The 20303-nt window shown below is 55.4% G+C and overlaps 4 protein-coding genes across 4 annotated transcripts; 1 reads left to right on the top strand and 3 right to left on the bottom strand.

Annotated features, from left to right (window-relative positions):
- Positions 1-361: 361 nt before the first annotated feature.
- LTHEOB_4020 (MFS transporter) lies at positions 362-1707 on the top strand (the record flags this gene model as incomplete). The annotated part of the gene is made up of 4 exons (XM_035513009.1): positions 362-413; positions 467-535; positions 589-1024; positions 1107-1707. 4 exons carry the CDS (start codon positions 362-364, stop codon positions 1705-1707), a joined length of 1158 nt encoding a protein of 385 aa, XP_035375413.1.
- Positions 1708-5316: 3609 nt separating this feature from the next.
- On the bottom strand, positions 5317-6119 carry LTHEOB_4019 (Cutinase; the record flags this gene model as incomplete). Its single annotated transcript, XM_035513007.1, has 2 exons — positions 5317-5469; positions 5565-6119. 2 exons carry the CDS (start codon positions 6117-6119, stop codon positions 5317-5319), a joined length of 708 nt encoding a protein of 235 aa, XP_035375412.1.
- Positions 6120-8820: 2701 nt separating this feature from the next.
- On the bottom strand, positions 8821-12837 carry LTHEOB_4018 (uncharacterized protein; the record flags this gene model as incomplete). Its single annotated transcript, XM_035513006.1, has 1 exon — positions 8821-12837. The coding sequence occupies one exon, from the start codon at positions 12835-12837 to the stop codon at positions 8821-8823; it is 4017 nt and encodes a 1338-aa protein (XP_035375411.1).
- Positions 12838-18213: 5376 nt separating this feature from the next.
- Positions 18214-20060, bottom strand: LTHEOB_4017 (Mannose-6-phosphate receptor binding protein; the record flags this gene model as incomplete). Its single annotated transcript, XM_035513005.1, has 3 exons — positions 18214-18875; positions 18929-19864; positions 19958-20060. 3 exons carry the CDS (start codon positions 20058-20060, stop codon positions 18214-18216), a joined length of 1701 nt encoding a protein of 566 aa, XP_035375410.1.
- Positions 20061-20303: the final 243 nt, after the last annotated feature.

Here is a 20303-nt window from a genome sequence, read left to right as displayed (position 1 = left end):
CTCTCGCAGCTACCTTTTCACCCTTAGCCAGCAACATATACTTCCCAGCTCTCGATGACATTGCAGATACCATCGATGCCAGCAACCAGGCCGCATCGCTGACCATAACAACCTACATGTAGGTTAGAGATTCTTTCATGGCGGCCTCTACTCATATGTGGGAACTCAGGATTGCTCAAGGGATCGCGCCATCGATTTGGGGTCCTATTGCAGACTGCTTGGGTCGGCGTCAAGTGCTGATTTATACGCTTGTGGTACGTGCCATGCCTATGCCACTAGACATTCTCCTGTAACGGATCCCTCGTAGCTTTTCGTTGGAGCCAATGTCGGCCTCGCGCTCGCACGAAACATCGGAGTGATCATGTTCTTCCGCTTTTTGCAAGCTGCCGGCAGCTCTTCTACCATCTCCATCGGTAAAGACTGCCAATGACACTAGACGGAAAGCTTTCTCTAATGTTCCACTCAGGTGCGGGCGTAATTGCTGATATTGCCCCAGCAAAGGAAAGGGGTGGCTTCATTGGCGCCTTTGCTGGAAGTGAGTTGCCCTATTCTAGCTTCACTTGCTTCCAAATACTGACAAAAATACAGTCCGGCAGTTCTCCATGGCCATTGGACCCGTCCTGGGCGGCGTCCTGGCCGGAACACTCGGCTTCCCCTCTATTTTCTGGGCGCTCGTACTCCTGGGCGGCTTTGTCGTCATCCTTATTGTCATATTACTTCCTGAGACGTTAAGAGCGATTGCAGGCAATGGGAGTGTGCCACTAACTGGGCCACGCTACGAGCCTCTGTATCGCAAATGGGCGCCGTGGCGGAAGGAGGGCGCTGCTATGTCGACGGATTCGACGGCCGACAAGGTGCCTGAGAGGATGACAGTGCGAATGTTTCTCGAGCCGATGCTCTTCCTCCTCGAGAAAGACGTTGCATGCACTCTCTTCTTCGGTGCCGTCATCTACACCGTTTGGTCCATGGTCAGCGCGAGCACGACCTTCATCTTGCTCCACGCCTATCACCTCTCGACCATACAGTCAGTCCTCCACTCCCCCCCACCCATCCCATCGCTGTGCATTCTCAATGGGCCGTAACTGACATATACCGAAAACCGATAGAATCGGCGCGTGCTTCCTCCCCAACGGCATCGGCTGCGCCATCGGCTCCACCATCGCCGGCCGGCAGATGGACAAGGAGTTCCGCCTGGCCGAGGACTCGTACAAGTACGCGCACGACCTGCCGCGCGACCACAAGCTGCCCAAGTCCGACATGCCCGCCGACTTCCCGCTCGAGCGCGCCCGCCTCGCGCAGCTGCCGACCATGACCGTCGTCTTCGCCTTCGCCGTCATCATGTACGGCTTCAGCGTCAGCTCCGGCGGCTCGCTGGTCGTGCCGCTGATGGCCCAGTTCGCGACCGGCTACGCCAGCACCGCCGTCTTGAACTTGAACAACACCCTGACGGTCGATCTCTATCCGGGAAAGAGCGCTGCGGCGACGGCGGTCAACAATCTGGCGAGGTGTTTGCTCGGCGCGATAGGGGTGAGTTTGACCGAGGTGGCGCTGAAACATGTGAGCCCGGCGATCCTGTTCTTGATTTTGGGTTGCATCGTTTTTGCATCTACCCCAATGGCATGGGCAGAGTGGACATACGGTATGAGGTGGAGGGGACAGAGAAAGGAGAGGATGAAGAGGAGGCAGGAGGAAGAAACGGGGGCGTGAAGGAACGATCAAAGCTTGACGGGAGATAACGGATTGGATAGAGTTCAAAATAGACAGGGATAGAAGGCGGTACGGTACATAGATTGGCTACGCAAAACTACTTCGATTGTCTTTACTCTCCTGGAGGCAGAGACCCTGGGTGGCTTTTTCTCGTTCTGTCTTGTCCGCATAAAGAAGTCTCATTTTGAGGGCACTGGCTGCTTTAGTGTACAGCCTTTTGTCTATTCTTGGATTATCGTTAAGAGCTTCTGCCTTATGCCCATGCGAACTGCCTTTCCTCTTTTGGCCTCTGTTGATTCAAGATTGTCCAAATCATGAGCTTCTACTCGTTTTATCTAGGATTTGTTTTCTTAGTTCGTAAAAGAGAAGCCAAGAAGAGGTCTTAAATGGAGTCTCGGAGAAACCCATCGTTTCAAGTGAACGGTTTGGCAATTCTGTATACAGTAAAACGCAGAGCTCGGGTGTCTCGTATTCAATCCGAGCCGGAAGCACCTGTTGTGATGGTTTAATATCATTGGAGGTCTCCCAAAAACGCTATTTCAGACTCGCCGTCATCATGGAACTGAGTAAGTCGCTGCACGGTGTGCAAAGTGCCTCCTTACACTCTCATAGATCTCGCTTAGTGCTGTTTACAATTTTTCTTCCCCAACTTGCTTTCCAGCTCCTCTACATAGAAATTTAGGACCCTTTAGGAGCTGGGACTTGCTGGTACCTTCTTATCTCGCCTGGTAAGCGAGCTGTATGCGTTTCCTGACGTAGGTGTATAGCGTTTGATCATTAATTTTGCAGATCCGGCTTGCACCATCCGCTCGACTGACGCCTGACACTCTGCTCTAGTGGGGCCTGTGCTGCGACCCAATCATACAGGACCACAACCGCATGATAAGACAGAATACCGCCATCACCGCGGCTTGGTGGAGCCATGAAAAATCTTCTCGTTGGCACTGGCGCCATCCTCAACAGGCCATCTCCCTCTTTGAGGCTGGAATTCGGCTTATCTCCAACCATAGTTAAATACTCCGCTCTAAATGTCCAATCGCTGCTAAGGCTTGCTTGGCTCTCGGTAGGGCAGAAGTGGAAAAGTGCCAAGCTCGGTGAGGCATCTCTCAGTCCAGCCACTTCTTACTGACAGCCCCTCTTATTGCTGATCTATGACTGATTACGCAACCCGCCTCCTCTTGCCCCAAGCTTTACTAAGAATAGCCTCGACGAGCCCATCCCCGCCATCCCCGGCGTTAGGCACCTGCCCATTCTCGTCGTACAGATTTGGCTGCGCAATGGTGGCTGTATCTGATTTCCATTACCAAATCGACCCCGCATCCTCTTGACAACCCATCACTTTACTATCTTTTCATTCATCACCGCGCACGATTTCGCCATTTATGCCGTGGCACCAGATAGCGACGCCATTACGACCATGTCCTTGATGCCGAGTCCCCCTGAACAAGCGCAGGCATGCAACGAGCCGCTCGGAAAAAGCAAACTGTAAGCTACATTGCAATAAGACTTAGTCACGCAGGATATCCACACTAAGGGCTTGGGCTGACGTAGGGCCTGTGGAATGTCTAGTGTCGCTTCAGAGCGGTCTCCACACCCGTACACTTGTGACCATCACCAACGATTACCCGAGAGGGGAGTTGAGTACGATAACGGAGCGTCGAGCGCATCTCCTAGCGAAAAGTCTAGAGCACTCGAACCACCCTCCGATCGGGCCATCATACAAAAACATCCCAATACGCAGGAATCGCAGTGTGAATTGTATGACACGCATATCGACAGCCGAAGCTGTAGGTGAGCATCTCCTGAGTTTTTAAGTCTTATCTTAACTCTAACTAACATGTTCAGTAACTGTGGTACGACGCGCACTCCTGTTTGGAGGAGGTCGCCTACTGGAGAACTAAACTGTAATGCTTGTGGCTTATATTTGAAGGCATGGAACGAGCCGCGTCCTTGTGAGCTCGAGCATTTAAAGAAGCAATACACTCCCGGGCCTAGGCAAACCGACAGGACGTCACCAATTCAAGACACAAGCCACTCTCGGTTAGGACACTCAGATGCCATCACCTTCTACCCCACTGCTGCCGAGGCAGCCCTAGGGACATGCCCGGGCGATGGTTTTTGCAACGGTATGGGCGGTCAGGAGAGCTGCATCGGCTGCCCGGTCTACAACAATCTCATGTCCACGGCAACGCAACATCCGAAGATTGGCGCGGCTTACTCGGGAACGACCCAACAGTCTGATTTCGACGGAATGTTCGCGCCACATGCTGCTCGGCATGGAGACCAGCCGCATCTGACAACGCCTGCCAGCATGAGCACTTCGCTTGCCTGCGCGAACTGCGCCGCCAATATAACAACGCTCTGGAGACGAGATAAAGTCGGTCGCATGTTATGCAATGCTTGTGGTCTTTACCAGAGGATACACGGTGTTCAGCGACCAGCGAAGATGCACAAAGCAGAGATCAGACGACGGAAGCGCGTGGCGCCGGCCCCTCCCGCTCCCGCTCCACCGCAGACAAGTGTTGGACTGTACGAAACGAAAAAGGCGAGACTTGAGCGAGAGCTGCAGGAATTGCAAAGGAGGATGCTGGCTATTCAGGTAGAGATGGATACGATTAATGAGACCGAGAATGAAGGAGGCGTATGTACCATTGCAGCCATAATTGAGTAATATTATATCGTTTTGTGTCTACCTTCGACATGAAAAAGCTGCTCAAATCATTGGTGCTGTGCTTGGTAAGCTTTGAGGGTTGTCAAATGGTGAGATAACGGCAGGTGAGCTCACAAGAGCTACCATGACATCACGTAGAATACATTCATGTAGAGCAAATGAACCCTGGCCACGCATTATTATGCTTACTTTCCTACCGTTCATTGCAAAGACATATCAAACTAATTACCCAGCCGTCTTCAGATATACTTCAACGCTTACAATGGCTAGACCCAAGTTAGACGACATATTTCCACCATCATCAACAAGACATGCCGTGTTCTGCAGACGAGAGAGAGCTGAAAATGTCTCGGAGAGATGACCGACAGCTTTAGTTCATCGTAGCCTTGTCAATGGCGCCTATTTCACGCTTAAGTAAGATCACATATCTGGCATTTGAACCTTCGATGTGGCTCTCCCAAGTGTCCGCTTTTGGCCTACGGGTACACCCATAAGCTGGCCAGCAAAAGTAGGTTGTTGGAAAGCATTTCAGAGCATGGGGCACGGTTTCTGGAGAAATTTCAAATAAGTCTGAATGCTACACTGTCCTCATATTGGCACTTGATGCCGGTAAATTATTAGGACGCACAAGTGAGTCCCAAAAGCACATCCCCGAGAGCAAGGTGCTAAATTGCAAATGAGAAAGACTCAGGAAGCCCCAATCATTCAGCCACCAGGAATACAATTGTGATTTAGCGTCAGTTACATATCGGGCTTTCAAAGCGCTGCATTTGCCTCGTTATTAGGGATACATGTATTTAGTCTCACTACGTTTTTCACAGGAAAAGAAATTGAAAATGAGGTTTTGAGGATTTGTGTAGACATGATAAGGAGTGTAACAGAGAAAGAAGACTGAACATCTTTCAAAACGAAAGAATGTCCAAGATCGTTGGTTTGTCTCAAGAGCCAAGCCGACTCTGGATGAACTTTGCAGCCGCCGGGGCATCAGCACCATAGCCCAGATGATTGAGCATGCTGCTAGACTGATCTCCACCCGAAGAAACCATTCCCGTAAGGGCACTGACACCACCAAGCCCGCAAACCGGATCACCCTAGCAAGAAGTGAAGTCGTCAGCACTCTTCCTCATCACCTAAAGCAGGCAGCACTAGTCACAAAGAAAAAAAAGAAAAAGGAAAAGAAACTCACCGTAGCGCAAAACGTCTTGAACCTCTCCGCCCCAACCCCATCCAACTTGACGCTCTTGAACGGATCCCCAAACGTCACCGCCGCCACGATCCGCTCCTTCTCCGCCGCCTGCATCTTCCCGATCGTGTTGTGCACCAGCATCGCGCCCTGGCTGTATCCCGACAGCACGAGCTGCGTCTGCGGGCACTTGGACAGCGCCTGCTTCGCCTCGGCCAGCATCGCCGCCGTGCCGGCGCCGCCCGTGATCTCGGCGAAGATGCCCGCGACGTCGGCCGCGTAGTTGACGCCCTGCACGGTGAGCTTGTCCGTGCCGCCGATGGCTTTGCCGACGTCGGATGCGAGCGAGGGCCCGACGACGGAGCCCATGTTGGAGAGCTCGAAGGTGCCGCGCGCGAAGATGAGCGTGACGGGCTTGCAGGTGGCTGTGCCCGAGGTGACGCCGTTCTGGGTGCCGCCGAGGGAGAGCTGCGGGGAGGGGGCCGGGACGGGAGAGGAGGTGGTGAGGAGGGTGAGGGAGCTGAGGGTCGCGGCGAGGAGGGCGGTGGTGGATCTCATGGTGGGTAGCTCGAGGGTAGCTTGTCGACGAGAAGTAAAGATGGAATGACGTCTGCACTCTGAGAAAATAGATGTGGGAAAGGAATGAGTGAACGTCCGTCGCCCGTAGAGAGCGAATGAATGTGGATGTGAAGTGCCCGTTTCGAAGCTTGTCAAATGGATCAAGGCAAGATCTTGGTGTTTTATACTTGTGCTGCAAAAAGCAACAAGCTCATTGAGCCTCGGAATACTGGTTCGTCTCTCCTGAGCCAGATGGGACCAACGCGGAACATTGTTCTGACTGCCTCGGCACAGCGGTATATTTCTTTGGGAATAAGTATTGCAACCCTATATCACTGCGGATGGCGTCGCAAGTTTGTGTACGAAGGTGGAGACTTGCCGGCCTGATGTTTCCACCAGTTGCCTAACATGTCTTAAGTGCCCCGTAGCCGCCCAAGCCCAGTGCAAGTAAACCGTCAGGCGGTCTTTTCTAGAATTGGCCAAGCAGCGTTTTGCGTCTCGCTTGCAGACAGCACTACCGTGATAGTGCGGAAGACCATGTTGATCACTGTTCTCAAGCGAGAATCGAGCCATCTAGGTTTCATCTATTGTGGACATCAGAACCGGGGGATTCCTAGTATGTGCATGCTTAGCTTGATGCTCAAACAAAGTGCGCCTGCAGTGATTGGTCCAGAAGTGCTTCGTATACTAATGAAACATTTACGGATTGGTAGCCTTGCCGTATGTTCCCTGTCTAAAGGGGAAACGACGTTGCCAAGTGCGGGCATATCCGAGGCTGATACTCAAAAGGGCAACGAGCAGTGGGCCCACCGAGGTCCAACCTTAATTCGATTTTCGCCTCTCGATTAACTCGCGAAGCCTCGATAGCTTGTTTGTTACCAGTTCGATCTCAGTCTTGAGAGATTCACCCGTTGATATCCTTAGCGCGTGTTTCATCTTGTTTCGGTGTGAACGTTGATTCTCCGGTCCTAAATTCGCCTTTTCACGCTTCCATAGACAATTGAAAAAGATATAAACAATTCTTTGAATGGAGTAAATCTTGGCGAAGCCCTTCATACTGTCGTGCATCTCGTGGAATTGATGTCGTATTGCTTCAAGTGCTCGTCTAGTAAGTATCGGCTCATCCCGTTTGGAGTATTACAGCTGCACGAACGTACTCCGCTGCCTCAACCCGTTTCATGGGCTGCAACGCTGAGAGACTGTGTCATGGATGGGAGAAAAACCCCCTCAACCTGCTCTCGAATCCATACGTGCTTCTTTCATCTCATCAAGGACGATACGCTTCATACCTATCTCAACGCTCTCAAGCTTAGACCAAATACATAATAGGAATGAACGAGAAGTGATACGAACCTTAGAATGGCATTCCTCTCTCCACAAAACGGAGAGGAAAACTACAATGCCCACATCACATGTTAGAGCCTCCCAACCAATGGACTTTCGCTTGCAATGCAGTCCAAGATCACTCTCAGAAAAGCATTACTATCTCAAGGGTTCAAAATATGTAGAGGAATGGCACGAAGGCCGCGTGGGAATGGCCCAGCCATACTCAATGCTCTTCTACTCGTTGCTGGCGGCTTTCCCTTCTCTCGTCTGTCGAGGGGAGAGTAAAGCAATAGACGAGTGTTTCATCGCCCTCTCTCGCATTGTCGTGCAACAGAAATGTTTGTCGCCCAAAGCTCCATCCACTGACACCAACGGCACCCAAGAATCCCGCCTAAATAGTCGTCAAAATAAAATTAAAGCTCCATAGAGCACAGTGGAGGGAAGAGCAATCACAATACTGGCACGAATTTGGAGAAGACCCGTTTCATTGTTTGAGGAAAAAAGACAGAGAAACAACCCGCTGATATTGCCTTTCCTTTCCTTCCCATTTGTGATTTCCATTCGATACCCGTGAAATAATTCCAGCCCCTGCCTGTTTCCCTCCTCCCGTAAAAGGAATCACATCCATCCACGAAGTGTCCCAGCTATGCCTTCCATGCTGCGACAATACACATAAAAGAACAAGAAAAAACAAAAAACAATATAGAGTATAGTGGAAACGGGGGCTCGGGCCTGCCCATCATCTTTCGCGCCGATTTGCAATAGAAAACAAAAAAAGTTACCGTCTTTTCTGACCATCTTCCTTAGCGCGCCGAGCAATCTGGGTTCTTGCCGTACGGATGAAAGGTGGAAGGGAGAAAGCAGCTCAGAGGAACATGAGACAATGAAGAGAACAATAGAATGACAAAAGACCGTAAAACTCTGCCACCCAAAGGTCGAGGTGGTACCACGGCGCCCGATTTAATACAAGAAAACTGACACCTTCCGGTTACCGCCTGTTTCAAAAGAACGCCGCATAGACGCGTCTCCGATGCATAAAAGTCGAGTAATAGGCTCCGGGCGAAGCGTCACGGAGTATTATGCAACCCGAGAGGCTGCAAGAAGAAGTGAACAAAGAACATTGAATCAGAAGGAATAAGAAAGCCGAAGCAGGTAAATCTTGAAAAAAGGACCAAACTCGCGGTTTGAACAACGGAGAAGAGGTATCGTGCAATACACGCTCTGCAAAAGTCAAAGGCAAAAGAGCATGTTCAACTTTAGAACATCGGGCGAAGAAGTGAACGAAAAACGATCAAGGCAGTGTAACACTGGTTCGATGGTGAAAGGCCGTTTCAAACGCACAAGATGTGGTATTGCCCTTGCAGAAGCCCCTTTTCTAGAACATAGCGCCTTCTTCAACCGGAGGTGCCGGCGGCGGCCTTATGGCTGTCGGCCCGTCGTTTGCAGCACGATAAAGCGACGTGTTGCTACTCTTCCGCATCCTCGTGCGGCTTTTGTTGTCGCCGTCATCCGTGCTGGGTCTGCCGTCCGAGGTCGTGGTGCTGGAGGAGTCGGAGCGACCAAAGCCGAAGCGTCGGCGCATGGGGTTGATCGGAGGCACTGGGGGCGGAGCCTCGTCCATGCCGTTCTTCAAGGAAGCACCAGCAGGGAGCTCGATGGTGTCAACCACAGAGGTAGAAGAAACAAACATGGGCTCCGAAATGATCGATTTGGCAATGGACTTCTTGCGTTCCGGGGGGACAGCGCCGGCAGAGCGACGAGGAGGAGGCGGCGACGCGATCGCCGGAGAGGAGTGGTTCGCATGCGCGGCGAAAGCGGCAGCCTTCGCTGACATCGGAGCAATGCCAGGGCTATGACCAGCGGACCTGCTGCCGGGGGCGATGGGAGAGCGCCCCGGGGCGAAACCAGGCGAGACGTGGGGCGTAGGACCGGCAGATGCCGGTGAAATGCGCGACATGCCGTTGGCTATTCCGGTCTGAATCGGATGCAGAGACTTCTGATCGAAATAGCCAGGCACGGAAGGCCTGCTTCCACTGCGCATACGTAGGGCCGGAGGATTCGGCGGTGGCTCGACGACAGGCGATGCCGACGGCATCGAATCAGGAGTAGGGACGCCAGACCGCGGGACTTGAGGAGGGATAGGGGGAGGCATCTGTTCCGCAGACTCGCGATTTCTAGTGCGGCTTCGGGAACGACCAGACACGGCGGACATTTGTGAGTTCGACCTGCTGCGGCCTGTACCGTTTGCAGACGGGGAGCGACTCTTGCTCGACTGAGCGCTGCCGCTAGCTCCGCGAGTAAGGATGTCCTCAAACTCCCTGCGGTAGTCGTCGTCCGAAGGCATCGGGTTATTTGCTAGTCTCTCCCGTTGCTTCCTGAGGTGTTCTTCGCTCGTCCTGTTAAGAGAAGCGTTGCTGGCATTTGCACCCATTCCAAGCATGTTGATCGCCTTCGAGTTTCCACCCGGACGACTAACGAGGGCGTCACGGCTAGATTTAGCACGGAGCATACCAAATGCCTTCATAGCTCCGCCCATGCTCGGTGTAGGGCTGCCAGAGCGGCTTCCTTCCACCTTGCTCTTCAAGGCCTCCTGGATAGCCTTCTGTCTCTCCTCTAGGTCCTTTTGGAATGCCTCACGTTCCGCAAGAGTGGTATGGCTGACATTCCTGCTGTGTTTGGACTTCATTTCCTGCTCCCAAGGCGCGACTTGGTCACGATCCGGCTGCTGATCCTTAGGGGGCTCTGAACGAGGCGATTCAACGTTAGCAGCAGGCTTGGGAAATGCTTGAGTCTTAGACTTCGATCCGTCAACCGGGCTGACGGAGCTCAAGCTGTCTGCTTCACCATAGTAGCTTCCATCCAGATCTTCCAGATCCCAAGGGTTCGAGTGGCTGTAGCTGGAGTGGACGGGAGTATCAGAAACCATAGAACCAGCTGCCAGGTGGCTGGATTTGCTGTGATCATTATCGTCATCTTCCTCTTGGTCGTTGTCATACACGGACGAAACGCCGCTGTGCTGACTCTGATTACGGAGGTGCTGCCTAATCATGCCGTTGAGTCCACCGCTCTCAGGGCCAAGAGTTGGAGAGTCAAGGTCCGTCGCATCAGACTTGACCATTGTGGAGACTGATGACTTTCGCTCAGAGTCGTGCGGCGAGTTGAGGGCTTGCCGCATGGTTTCGGAAGCGCGGGAAGCGGGAGATGCAAGGCTGGGAGAGGAACGCAACGCAGGATGTTCATGTACTGGCGGGGGCGAACGAAGCGACGGCGAGACACCGGCAGAAGAATTGCTCCTCAACGCAACAGGACTTTGCGGCTTACTTCCGGGCCGTGAGACCGTCCGGTTCACAGGAGACCGCATAGGTTGGACTTCGGGTACGGCATCGTCGTCCTCATCGTCGCTGGAGTTGCGGGAAGAAAAGAAAGTCATCGGCCCCTTCTTGGGGCTCTCAGCAGATTCGACGCTGGGTTGAGCCTGCATTTGCTGCTTTGCACGCTGAAAAACGGAGAATGGCGATGGCTTCGCAGGCGGTTCGGGTGATGCTGGCTCGGGAGGTAACATTTCGTCCTCAGTCGGTTTGGGAGGGAGCTTTTGCTTGGGCGGTGAACTTGGAGTAGGAGGCAACGCCTGCGTTGGCGGTGAAACAGGGTCGGGAAGAGTGGTAGACTTCGGCGGGGAAGCAATAGCCCTGGGGACTACGCTGCTGGAATTCGTTCGAGAGCGGCTGCGACTGGGGCGTTCTTCGACCTTTTTGGCAGGTTCATCTTCCGAATCAGATGAGGGTCTGAGGTCATCCAGGTCAGCCGCAATCTCGCTGCGAAGCACGTCGAGTCTCTTCCGAGCATCTGACACGTTCTTGGACAAAGCAGGGGGCTGCTTGAGCCTCACTTCTGGCTCCCGGCTTTTCATCTCGAACTTGTTGAGCCTCTCTTGAACGGCCCTCGATGGCGAGCGAGAAGGCTTCCTCGGCGGTGGAGTCTCCCGACCCTGAAGCATCTGCTTTTGCCGTTGCAGATACTGGTTCTCATCGAACTTCTGTGCTGGCTTGTTAAATGCACCCATAGCGGTCGCCTTGCCACGGTCTCCGGGTTGAATAGCCGAGGCGAGCGGGCTGTTATCCTCCAAGGGACTGATGGGAGGGAAGGGACTGGTTGGAGAAGACGTCGCAATAACAGGACTTGACTGCTGCGAGTCACCGTCTCTTGCAGCCTTGAAACTCGCCATGTTGGCCAACGGTGCAGAGGGAGGCGGGCTGGCCGGACGATATTGACCAGCGCGGTTGAAGCGGTCGCTGAGGTTCGTCGCACTCCTGGTTTGGGTCAGGGGAGGAGTTGCGCGGCCAGTCGTTCCCGTTCGTTGCTTCTGGAGAGAGTTGAGTCTGCTTATCGCGGAATTTCCCTCGATGTAGTTCCTATCGAGACCCTGGTCGTAGAGTCGCCTACCCTTAGTACCAGCGCGTTCCACGCCTGATACCGATGGCGGCGGAACAGCGTTCGCACCCTGCGAGGCGATCGAAGTTGCAGCTGTGGATGCACGGGCGCCAGCTCCAGAAGTCGTCGAGGAAGCGGTTTCGCGGCGACGAAGGGATCCTGAGAACGACGATGAATGCTTGAGTTCATGCGCTGGGCTTTCTGGCTCTTCTTCGTCTTCGTCGTCGTCTTGTTCTTCACCCCCCTCTTCCTCACGCTTCTTTCGACGTTCTTCGGCCCGCATCCGCTGATATGCCGACATTCCTACATCATCATCGTACAGTGCTCGATTACCCAAGTAGACCTTCTGACGGCCGCCAAACAGAACATTGCCTTCACCGGGACGGGACCGACTCATGACGCTTCCACTGTGAATGGAATCACCGTCATCGGTACCGTAGTCAACGGAGCCAGACCTTCCGGCGAGGAAGGGGGGCCGAAGGGATTCGTTTATGGACGCAACTTCAGCGATATCCGTCAAGCCTACAGGATTGAAGCCATAGTCTGTTAGCCGCGACTGGCGCTTGGGAAAGAGGACGCTATCGTCGCTTGCTTTACCCATCTTCGACTCCGGATCATCTTGCTCTCTGAGCATGCTGAATCGTGCCGAAAGATTGGGCATAAGAAGGCTGGTCCGGAAATTGTCGGTTGAGGGCAGAGCCTGGGACAGGTCCAGCTCAGGCTTGGGCTGCTCCTCCTTGTTCTTCTTTCCCTTCTTGCTCTTTCTGGCGGTCGGCGGCGGGGCGTCGGTGCCCTCGAGGGCCGCCTCGGTCTTCTTGCGCGTGAGGAAACGGTTCATTGTCGCCTTGTAGAGGTTAGTCATCCGTACGCTGGTCATGGATAGCTTGCTCCGCGTTGAGCTGGTGGAACTCGTCGAGCCGACGTCCGAGAGGGACGACGAAACCCGCGGCGGTTGGTTCATGGCTGAGTGTGTACATACGAATGAGGCGGCTCAATGGATCCCCAAAGGTTAGCTTTGGACAACGCAGCGCTGCGCGCGAGCTGGTGAATGGTCAGCAGCGTGGGGTTGGTCGGCGGCAGGCGGCGCAGCAGGCGACCCTGGGCGAGAGGACGACCAGGGTGGCTTTATGATGCGGCGCGCCCAAGATCGACGTACTTGCAGGACGCGTCCTTCCTCCGCGAGGTGTTTATCTGTGGAGAGCGTGACGTTGCACTGCAGCGGCCATGCAGAATAATGCCAACTGAGACGAGCGCGGTATGCTTCCTTCCGAGGGTGAGAGGTATGACGGATCGCTGGTGAACGAGCGGACGCTGTGTGGGAGCAGCAAAGGGAGCGGTGGTGCGGGCGGTGGTGAGGTGGTTCGGAGCGCACGCGGCGGCGCAGGGCTGTGGATATCTTCTGGCGTGGTGTTCGGGTGTGGCGCAATCAAATAATCGGGGATTGACAGCTGGGCAAGAGCACGGAATGCACGAAATGAATGGATGTGCGCCGGCAGGCGTGCGGGCTCCTGACCTCTGGTCGTCGGCTTGGGCAGACAGCAGGCGGGCGCTGGATGGAGCTGGGGGAGCTGGTGAAGCGAAGACGCGCGAGGACCTCTGGTCGACCAGCGCAGGGCCGCAAAAAAAGAAAGACGTCCTGGATGCAGCGCAGCGCTCGCGGGCAGAAGACGGGGCCTGCGGGCGGGCGGCCAGGGTGGAAGAGGGCAATTTGAGCACGGCCCTGCAAGGGGGTTGCTGGCACACAATTTCCACACATCAGCCAGCATACCGCACTAGATGGCACGCGGCCGATCGGGCTGGCGGCCGCCAACAAGCCGCCAGAAGCTTGAGCGCCGACGACAATGCTCGAGGCGGAATGCCGTCGGCGCAGCAGCAATGGATGGGGAGCGCTGGCACGCGTGACGCAGCGCCGAGGCGGGCGGCGGCCGGGCTGCGCGCGGCGAATCGAGCGCGGCTGCACGACGAGTTCGGTCACAGATCGCCAGCTAGAAGGAAGAAGACTATTGTACAGGAGAAGATCAGTTGGATGCCCGGGGGGCCCCTACGCGAGGCAAGGCGTCGGAAGCAGCGCACCACTCCCGCGACGGCATCCCAACCGCAGCGAGCCCAGCGGAGAAGCAGGGGTGCGCGTCGCCAACAGAGGCCTGCAGTGCGCAACGAGCCGCCAGCGCCATCGCTGGCCAGTACAGAGCGGCGCTGCACGGTGCGCTGGCGGCGAGCCGCGGGGGAGCGAAGCTGGGCGCCTATCCCTATCTCGCCGCCGCCTGTCGATGCTGTAAGCGGCTCGCCCGCGACGCCGAAAGGAGTAACGGCCCAGGTACGGCTCAGGAACGGCGGCTGCGGGCGCGGGCTGCATCGCACCTGCATTGGGCTGCGAAAAACAGAGCCCACATCCGCCGCCACCGACCTCCACCAACGGCGCACGAGGGACGCCCGCAGCGATTCGAGCTGCACGGCGCACAAGGCGACGCCTATCGCCCGCTCCCGGTAATCCTGGCCCAGCTTCCGCTGCGGCGGACTCCTGTCTGAAACTGCGATCGAAGGCTTGGTCAGGGCCAACGTCTGACACGGTGCGCGGATCCCGGAATGGGCTGGCTGACAACAATCCGCCGAGCGCCAGTCCGCCCGCCTGCGACGCCTTTTCCACGCAATTCGCCAGCTGCCTGTTTCAAGTGTCGAGTCCGCCTCAATATCCGGCGTGCGACGCGCAAGGGGCCCCGGCCCACGCAAGAAGCGTCCTAGTGGATCTCCCGTTGAGGGGCAGCGCGCTCGCAACACCAGTCACAGCGTCTAGACCACGCCTTAATCACCCTGCAACGTCACTCATATATATGAACTTTTGTCGCCGGCGCTGATCTCCGAGCCCTACCGGCTCAGCTACCAATTCTTCACCCTCGTATTAGTCAATTACCACGGGCCTGTCCTTCTCATCAGATTTTTTGCTCCAACGGCCGTCTTCTCAGGCTGCGCGGCCCTGTGGCGCCGCAGAGGGTCCTCCGCTCCACCGGCACCGCAGCGACAGTGCCGAACTCGCCCATGCCCATAGCCGCACGACAATATGCGGAGTTGCACTGACCCGACTAAGAGTCGTAGAGCTACTAGTAAGATGGCATCGGCGGTCCATCTTGCCTGATTCGATCACCTGTTCGCTAGCCCGGAACCCTTTCAGGCAACCACATCAAGCACTGCTCGTCTATTTCTTCTTCGCCCGAATCCCCTTTTCATCTCCAATTGGCTCGGTCTTCGTCTTTTTGCTCGGGCTGCGGAACATGCCGCGCTCGGCAATGGAGCCGAGGATGATTGCCTATTTCGGCGTCTCCCTATAACCGCCGACAGTCCCTATAGCATGCGGTGGGCGCTGCCCTACCGAATCCGTTGTCGAGTCCCGTCCGGCAGTCGGTCGAGAGAAGACGGCGTGCAAGATAGAGCGAAAGATGCTGTGGGCGGTGCCGTGGCCCGTCGGAGCCGCGCCCCCTAAGATTTGCTTTGGTAGCATCGTGAGACAGGAGCGCGGGGTTTGCGACAGCCATCATCCCAGAGGAAACACAGCCCACGCGCGACGCCGCCTCCATCATCGTGGCGCCCCTCTGTCAGCTGGCGCGCCTCGCGCTTCAGCTCACGCGTGCATAAACGTCTGCAAGGCTTGTGCCGCCGCGCAAAGAGCACTCACGCGTGATGGTTCGCTGCTCGAGCCCCCTTGCCGACGACGCTTCAATGCCGACAGGTTGCACAAGTAGTACCAATACCACTGCCGGTTTGATTAGACTCATCGTCGCCTTGCAGTCGGAGAGACAGAGCGCCACTGCCCGCCTCAGGATTCCTCGGACTTGACTCGTGGCCAGCGCCTTTAGTGCCCGCGCGAGAAAGCCAAAGCCGTCGCGCCGCTCACCCCATTTGCCGTCAGGACCAACGGTTTGATGTAGACGCTTGGCCGGGGAAGCGCGGATGTCGAGTCCAGAAGCATGTGGATCGGAGCACCTCACTGTCGTGGCTATCTCCGTTCCTTGATCGTATGTCGAAGTCATCGCTAATCTATTTGCGGCCCAGATTCGGAAGCATCCCAGCGCCGCTCACGCAGGAAGAACTACCTGCAAGATGCACGATATAATCTCACCCAGTCGTTTCACAATCATGATCCTGCTTCATACATCTTGCATGCCCAGGCATCAACTACTTGACGCGTTCTCTCATCTCTCCACCAGGTTTTACGGCCCGCTTTCATCCATCATCAAATATACGCAGTACTAAAAATCCATGGCTCGACCCATCGCCTTAGCCCAGAACAGGGTAACGACATGTCCGGCACTTTGCGTGACGTGCATGCACCACCGAATCGCCGCCGCCCTGCGCCGGCCGATTTATGTACGATATGAAGTCCTAGTCAACAAACTTGGACTTGACGTTGTCATGAAAGTCATTTAAATGAGCAACCCCCGCACGCGATGGTGTACCTAACCCCTTGCAGCCCCACAGTAATTACCATCCTATATGGATGCGAAGCAAGGTAGGACGTGCAACAAACACATACAATAATAGATAGAAGGTCTGCTCGGTGATCGATCCGTGTTCTTTTCTTAGTAACGGATCGTCAGGAACCCACTCAGGTTAACACACGTCTTGGCACTAGCCGCACAGCGTCACAGAATTTCATAATCATTAGCTGAACACAGAAGAAGCCCTGTCGTGAACTCCACTTCGAGAAAAAAATTTGAAGCAAAATAAAAGTTAGTCTCGAAACCACGACGGCTATTCCATCACCCGCCGCCCCACCTACTAATCAAAAAAAATCCCTCGTCAACCGAACCACAAAAAAGAAAACAAAAATCAGCCTTGTGTGTCAAACTGTCCTTGAAGACCCATGGTTCAGCGCATACGCCGCTGCAGGTACCAGCAGAAGCCGCCAGCGGGAGTACGCAAACCTACATAGCGCTACTGCACGCGCTACGCCTGCACCATCTTGCCTTGGCCAACCACATTGAAAAAAGAGCCTGTAGGTAGGGCTGCGTTTGTTGGCTAGCGCCGACGTTGGCAAACGCGCAGGATCCCAGGATTTAGCGCAGCAGCGGCACGCCCCCAGGTTCTGGTTGGCGCAGGCCGAGCAACCGTCCGAGCAGTAGGCGCGAAAATGTTTATCGGCACCTGCTCGCTGCTGCTAGCCGGCTGATTGGCTGCTGTTTAAGGGCGGAACGGAACAATTGACGACGGCCGCATTGCTAGCTGGGACGTCATGTGGATGTGGGATGACAATGACATCTGCGCGGCGCGTGAATTTCCTCTATTTGATGTGAACAATCGATGGAGACGAGAAACGAGTCGGAGTAGGGAACTGTGCGTGGCCCACGAAAATAGACCGCTGGCGCGACGCTCGACCATACAGATCTGACAGCACTGACACAATCAACGACTGGCAAGCTGCGCATAGACAGAACATCCCCCTCCCCTTCTTTGCAGCAAACGCATTTGCATGTCTATCGTGATTTCGTCCAATGATCTTCTGCAAAGCACATGCGCGCAATGACCCCAGGGATCTACTGCGCATCATGTCTCACTCTGCACCCCAACTGTGCGTTACCGCTGATCGATAGCAACTAACGACAGCAATGCTACTTCTGCCATGCTTTTAGGCTCCCCCCAACAAGAACGGAAAGATGCCAAGTGCCTAAATTACCGCACCGGCTTCTTCCAGCGTAAACGCTAGATAGCAGACGATCGACGATCATTGCGCGGGCGGGAGCGCGCGCGCTCGAGCGGACGGGACCGGTTCTACGCACGTGTGGGGCACGCCATTATTCAGACTCAGTAGACAGTAGTGAAGGGCCCGTGTTCGATAAGTGCCTCTGTGCGGCTTGGTTTCTGAAATGACTTTAGTTCCGCTTCCCCCGGTCTCTTTCCTAGGCAAAGTCCGATGAAGAACGCTCATCTGCGAAGAACCATGTCATTTTGGAAAAGAGCCGGTATAATGCATAATCTTATTTGCCATGCCCGTTCCCCATGTCGAATGACGTATGCTGCGTATCTAGAGTGGCGGGGCGTTTGATTGCACTGCTCGTATCGCGGGTAGGAAGCACGAGCGTTTGTCCACGTAACGGCGAGCATGACTCTCGCCGTCCATGTTGACCATCGTACGTAAACCATGACGAGACATGCGGCCACATGGAGACGTTATGTTTGTCCATGACACATTGGTACGTACAGGAGAATGTCAAACGCTCCGCCAATAGCGCCAATCAAAATACAATGCATATCGACAACCGCCTACCATCTATGGATGATCTTCTAGGTAGACGCTTCTTAACAACTTTTCGTCAGCTTTCACTTCTTTTCAGTCATAAGCGTCTCATAGCTCGTCGCGCGGCTGCTCCTCGGACTTCTTCTGCTTCTGAGCAGGGGTGCAAACAGCCGGCGAGCCGACTTCCATGCGATACACGCACTTCTCCTCCTCCCTAACCTTCCAGATCTCGTCCTTCTCCGCACAGGCAAGAATAACAGTGGTGGACCGGTTGGGGCCGTTCCAGCAGTTCTGACCGTTCTCGTACTTGAGGGCGATGCGCTCGCCTGACCCCAAGCCCTTGCCATCAGGTCCGACATCCTCGTCGACGACGATAGTCTCGATGCGGACAAAGTTGCCCATATTGGTGTTACCGCCCCGCTTCTTGGGCTTCTGCCACGTCTTGTCCATGTAGCAGAACTCGTACGTGTACTCGCCAGAGTCAACGCTGACGCACTGGCCCTTGAGCGCGCGGAATATCTCATCCGGACCATAGTCCTTGGTGAGGTCGCTCTCGTGGTTCTCGAGCTCCTTCTTCTGGTTCTTGAGATCGTTCTCGGCGCTGGTGAGACGTGACTTGGCGTCCTTGACCACCTGCGACTCGCTAGCAGCAGCAGAGGAATCATCCTCAGGCACGATGCCGTTGTCGATAAGGATTTGGCGCAGAGCCCTAAGCTTTTCGTCGACCCATGGGCGGATGGAGTCTGGGAGAAGCTCCTCAAATTTGTACACTGGATATGAGTTAGTCAGGGGTTCAATCACATTCGAGAACTCAAGAGCTTACAAACGTCACTCCCGCTCTCGTCAGCATCGAAGTCGTCCCAGTTGAGATCTGCAATCTCGGGCTTGAGGTACTCGTCAATGTCGCGCTCATGGGCAGCGTCACTGTCAGGACCCTTATCCCGGGCAGCATAATCCTCCCAAGCCTGGACAGCCCGCTTGACACCTTCATCGTTGAAATTGGGGTTGTACTCCTCCTTGAACGTCGACAGGATCTGCTCCAGCTCGGCAACCCTCTCACGGCTAGCATCGCGCTCCGCACGTACTCTCGTCAACGCCTCCTTCAGATCCTCGACGTGCTGCTTCGCAACGGCAGCGAGTGCAGAGAACTTGCCGGTGCCCTTTTTGCTGCGCTGGGCGAGCTTGGCCTTTTCCTGCTGCTCGATCTCGGCGAACTCCTTCTCCAAGTTCTTGACCTTGATCTCGGATCCCTCGATCTCGGTGTGTAGCGTCTGCAAGCGGTCCTCGACCTCCTTCCGCAGGCGGCCCGCCTCGGCGATCAGCTCCTTACGACGCTGGTTCGCGGCGGCCAGCGACTTCTGGCGGGCCTCGTCCTGCTTGCGCCACTCGGCACCGATCTGCTTGCAGCGGTCCTCGCATTTCAGGCCCCCGACACCTTCCCACTCATCGCTACCGTCGCAGCACAGCTCGTAGTCGCAAATGCCATCGTTGACAGCGGTAAAGGGGATGTAGCCCGGCAGGTGGCCCTTGTTCTTGCAGTAGAAGCCCGGCAGGGCCACTGTGATGTTGGGGTCGTCGGCATTGGGGTCCGAAGCGTGTCGCGGAGACATGGGCGACAGGTACGAGCATGCGGCGGTTCCGGGCTCGTCGGAGCCATCTGGGCAGTCGCAGTAGTCGTCGTTGACCTGCGAGGCGGAGAGGGTGATGGCCGGGTTGGAGATGCAGGTGAACTTTTCGGCATCTTTGTAGAATTTGGCAACTGCGTGGGGTGTGGGGTGTAAGCCAATGGCGGACTGCAGCAGGTAGAGACATTGCAGCTTGTGTGGCAGAGCTCATGGCGGTGTTTACATACATTCGGGGCCCACGCCGCGCGGCCGCGCCGATTCGGCGGCAGAGACGGCGGGGGCAAGGGCGGTGCCGAGGAGCAGGAGGGCGTCGAGAGATGTGCTCCTCATTTTGGGCCGGATTGAGCAGTGGAAGGGAGAGAATCTGGGGGTGCTTGGGGGTGGCCGAATGCCAGCTGGTGAGATCGCAGGCCCGTGGCCCGAGCTCCCGAGCACCTTTTCCCCACACGCAGACCCCAGCTGTCACCTGTCAGCTCCACCGCCCGCGCTGTCATTGCTGCACTGTCGCTTCTGTATTGCATTTCGACTCCCAGGGTTTGGCTGGTGTGGCTTTTGCTAATACCAGCATATTCT

This window comes from Lasiodiplodia theobromae (assembly GCF_012971845.1).
Source record: "Lasiodiplodia theobromae strain AM2As chromosome Unknown scaffold_10, whole genome shotgun sequence".
NCBI classification, from domain to species: Eukaryota; Fungi; Ascomycota; class Dothideomycetes; order Botryosphaeriales; family Botryosphaeriaceae; genus Lasiodiplodia; species Lasiodiplodia theobromae.
This window is presented reverse-complemented; position numbering and strand designations above follow the sequence as displayed.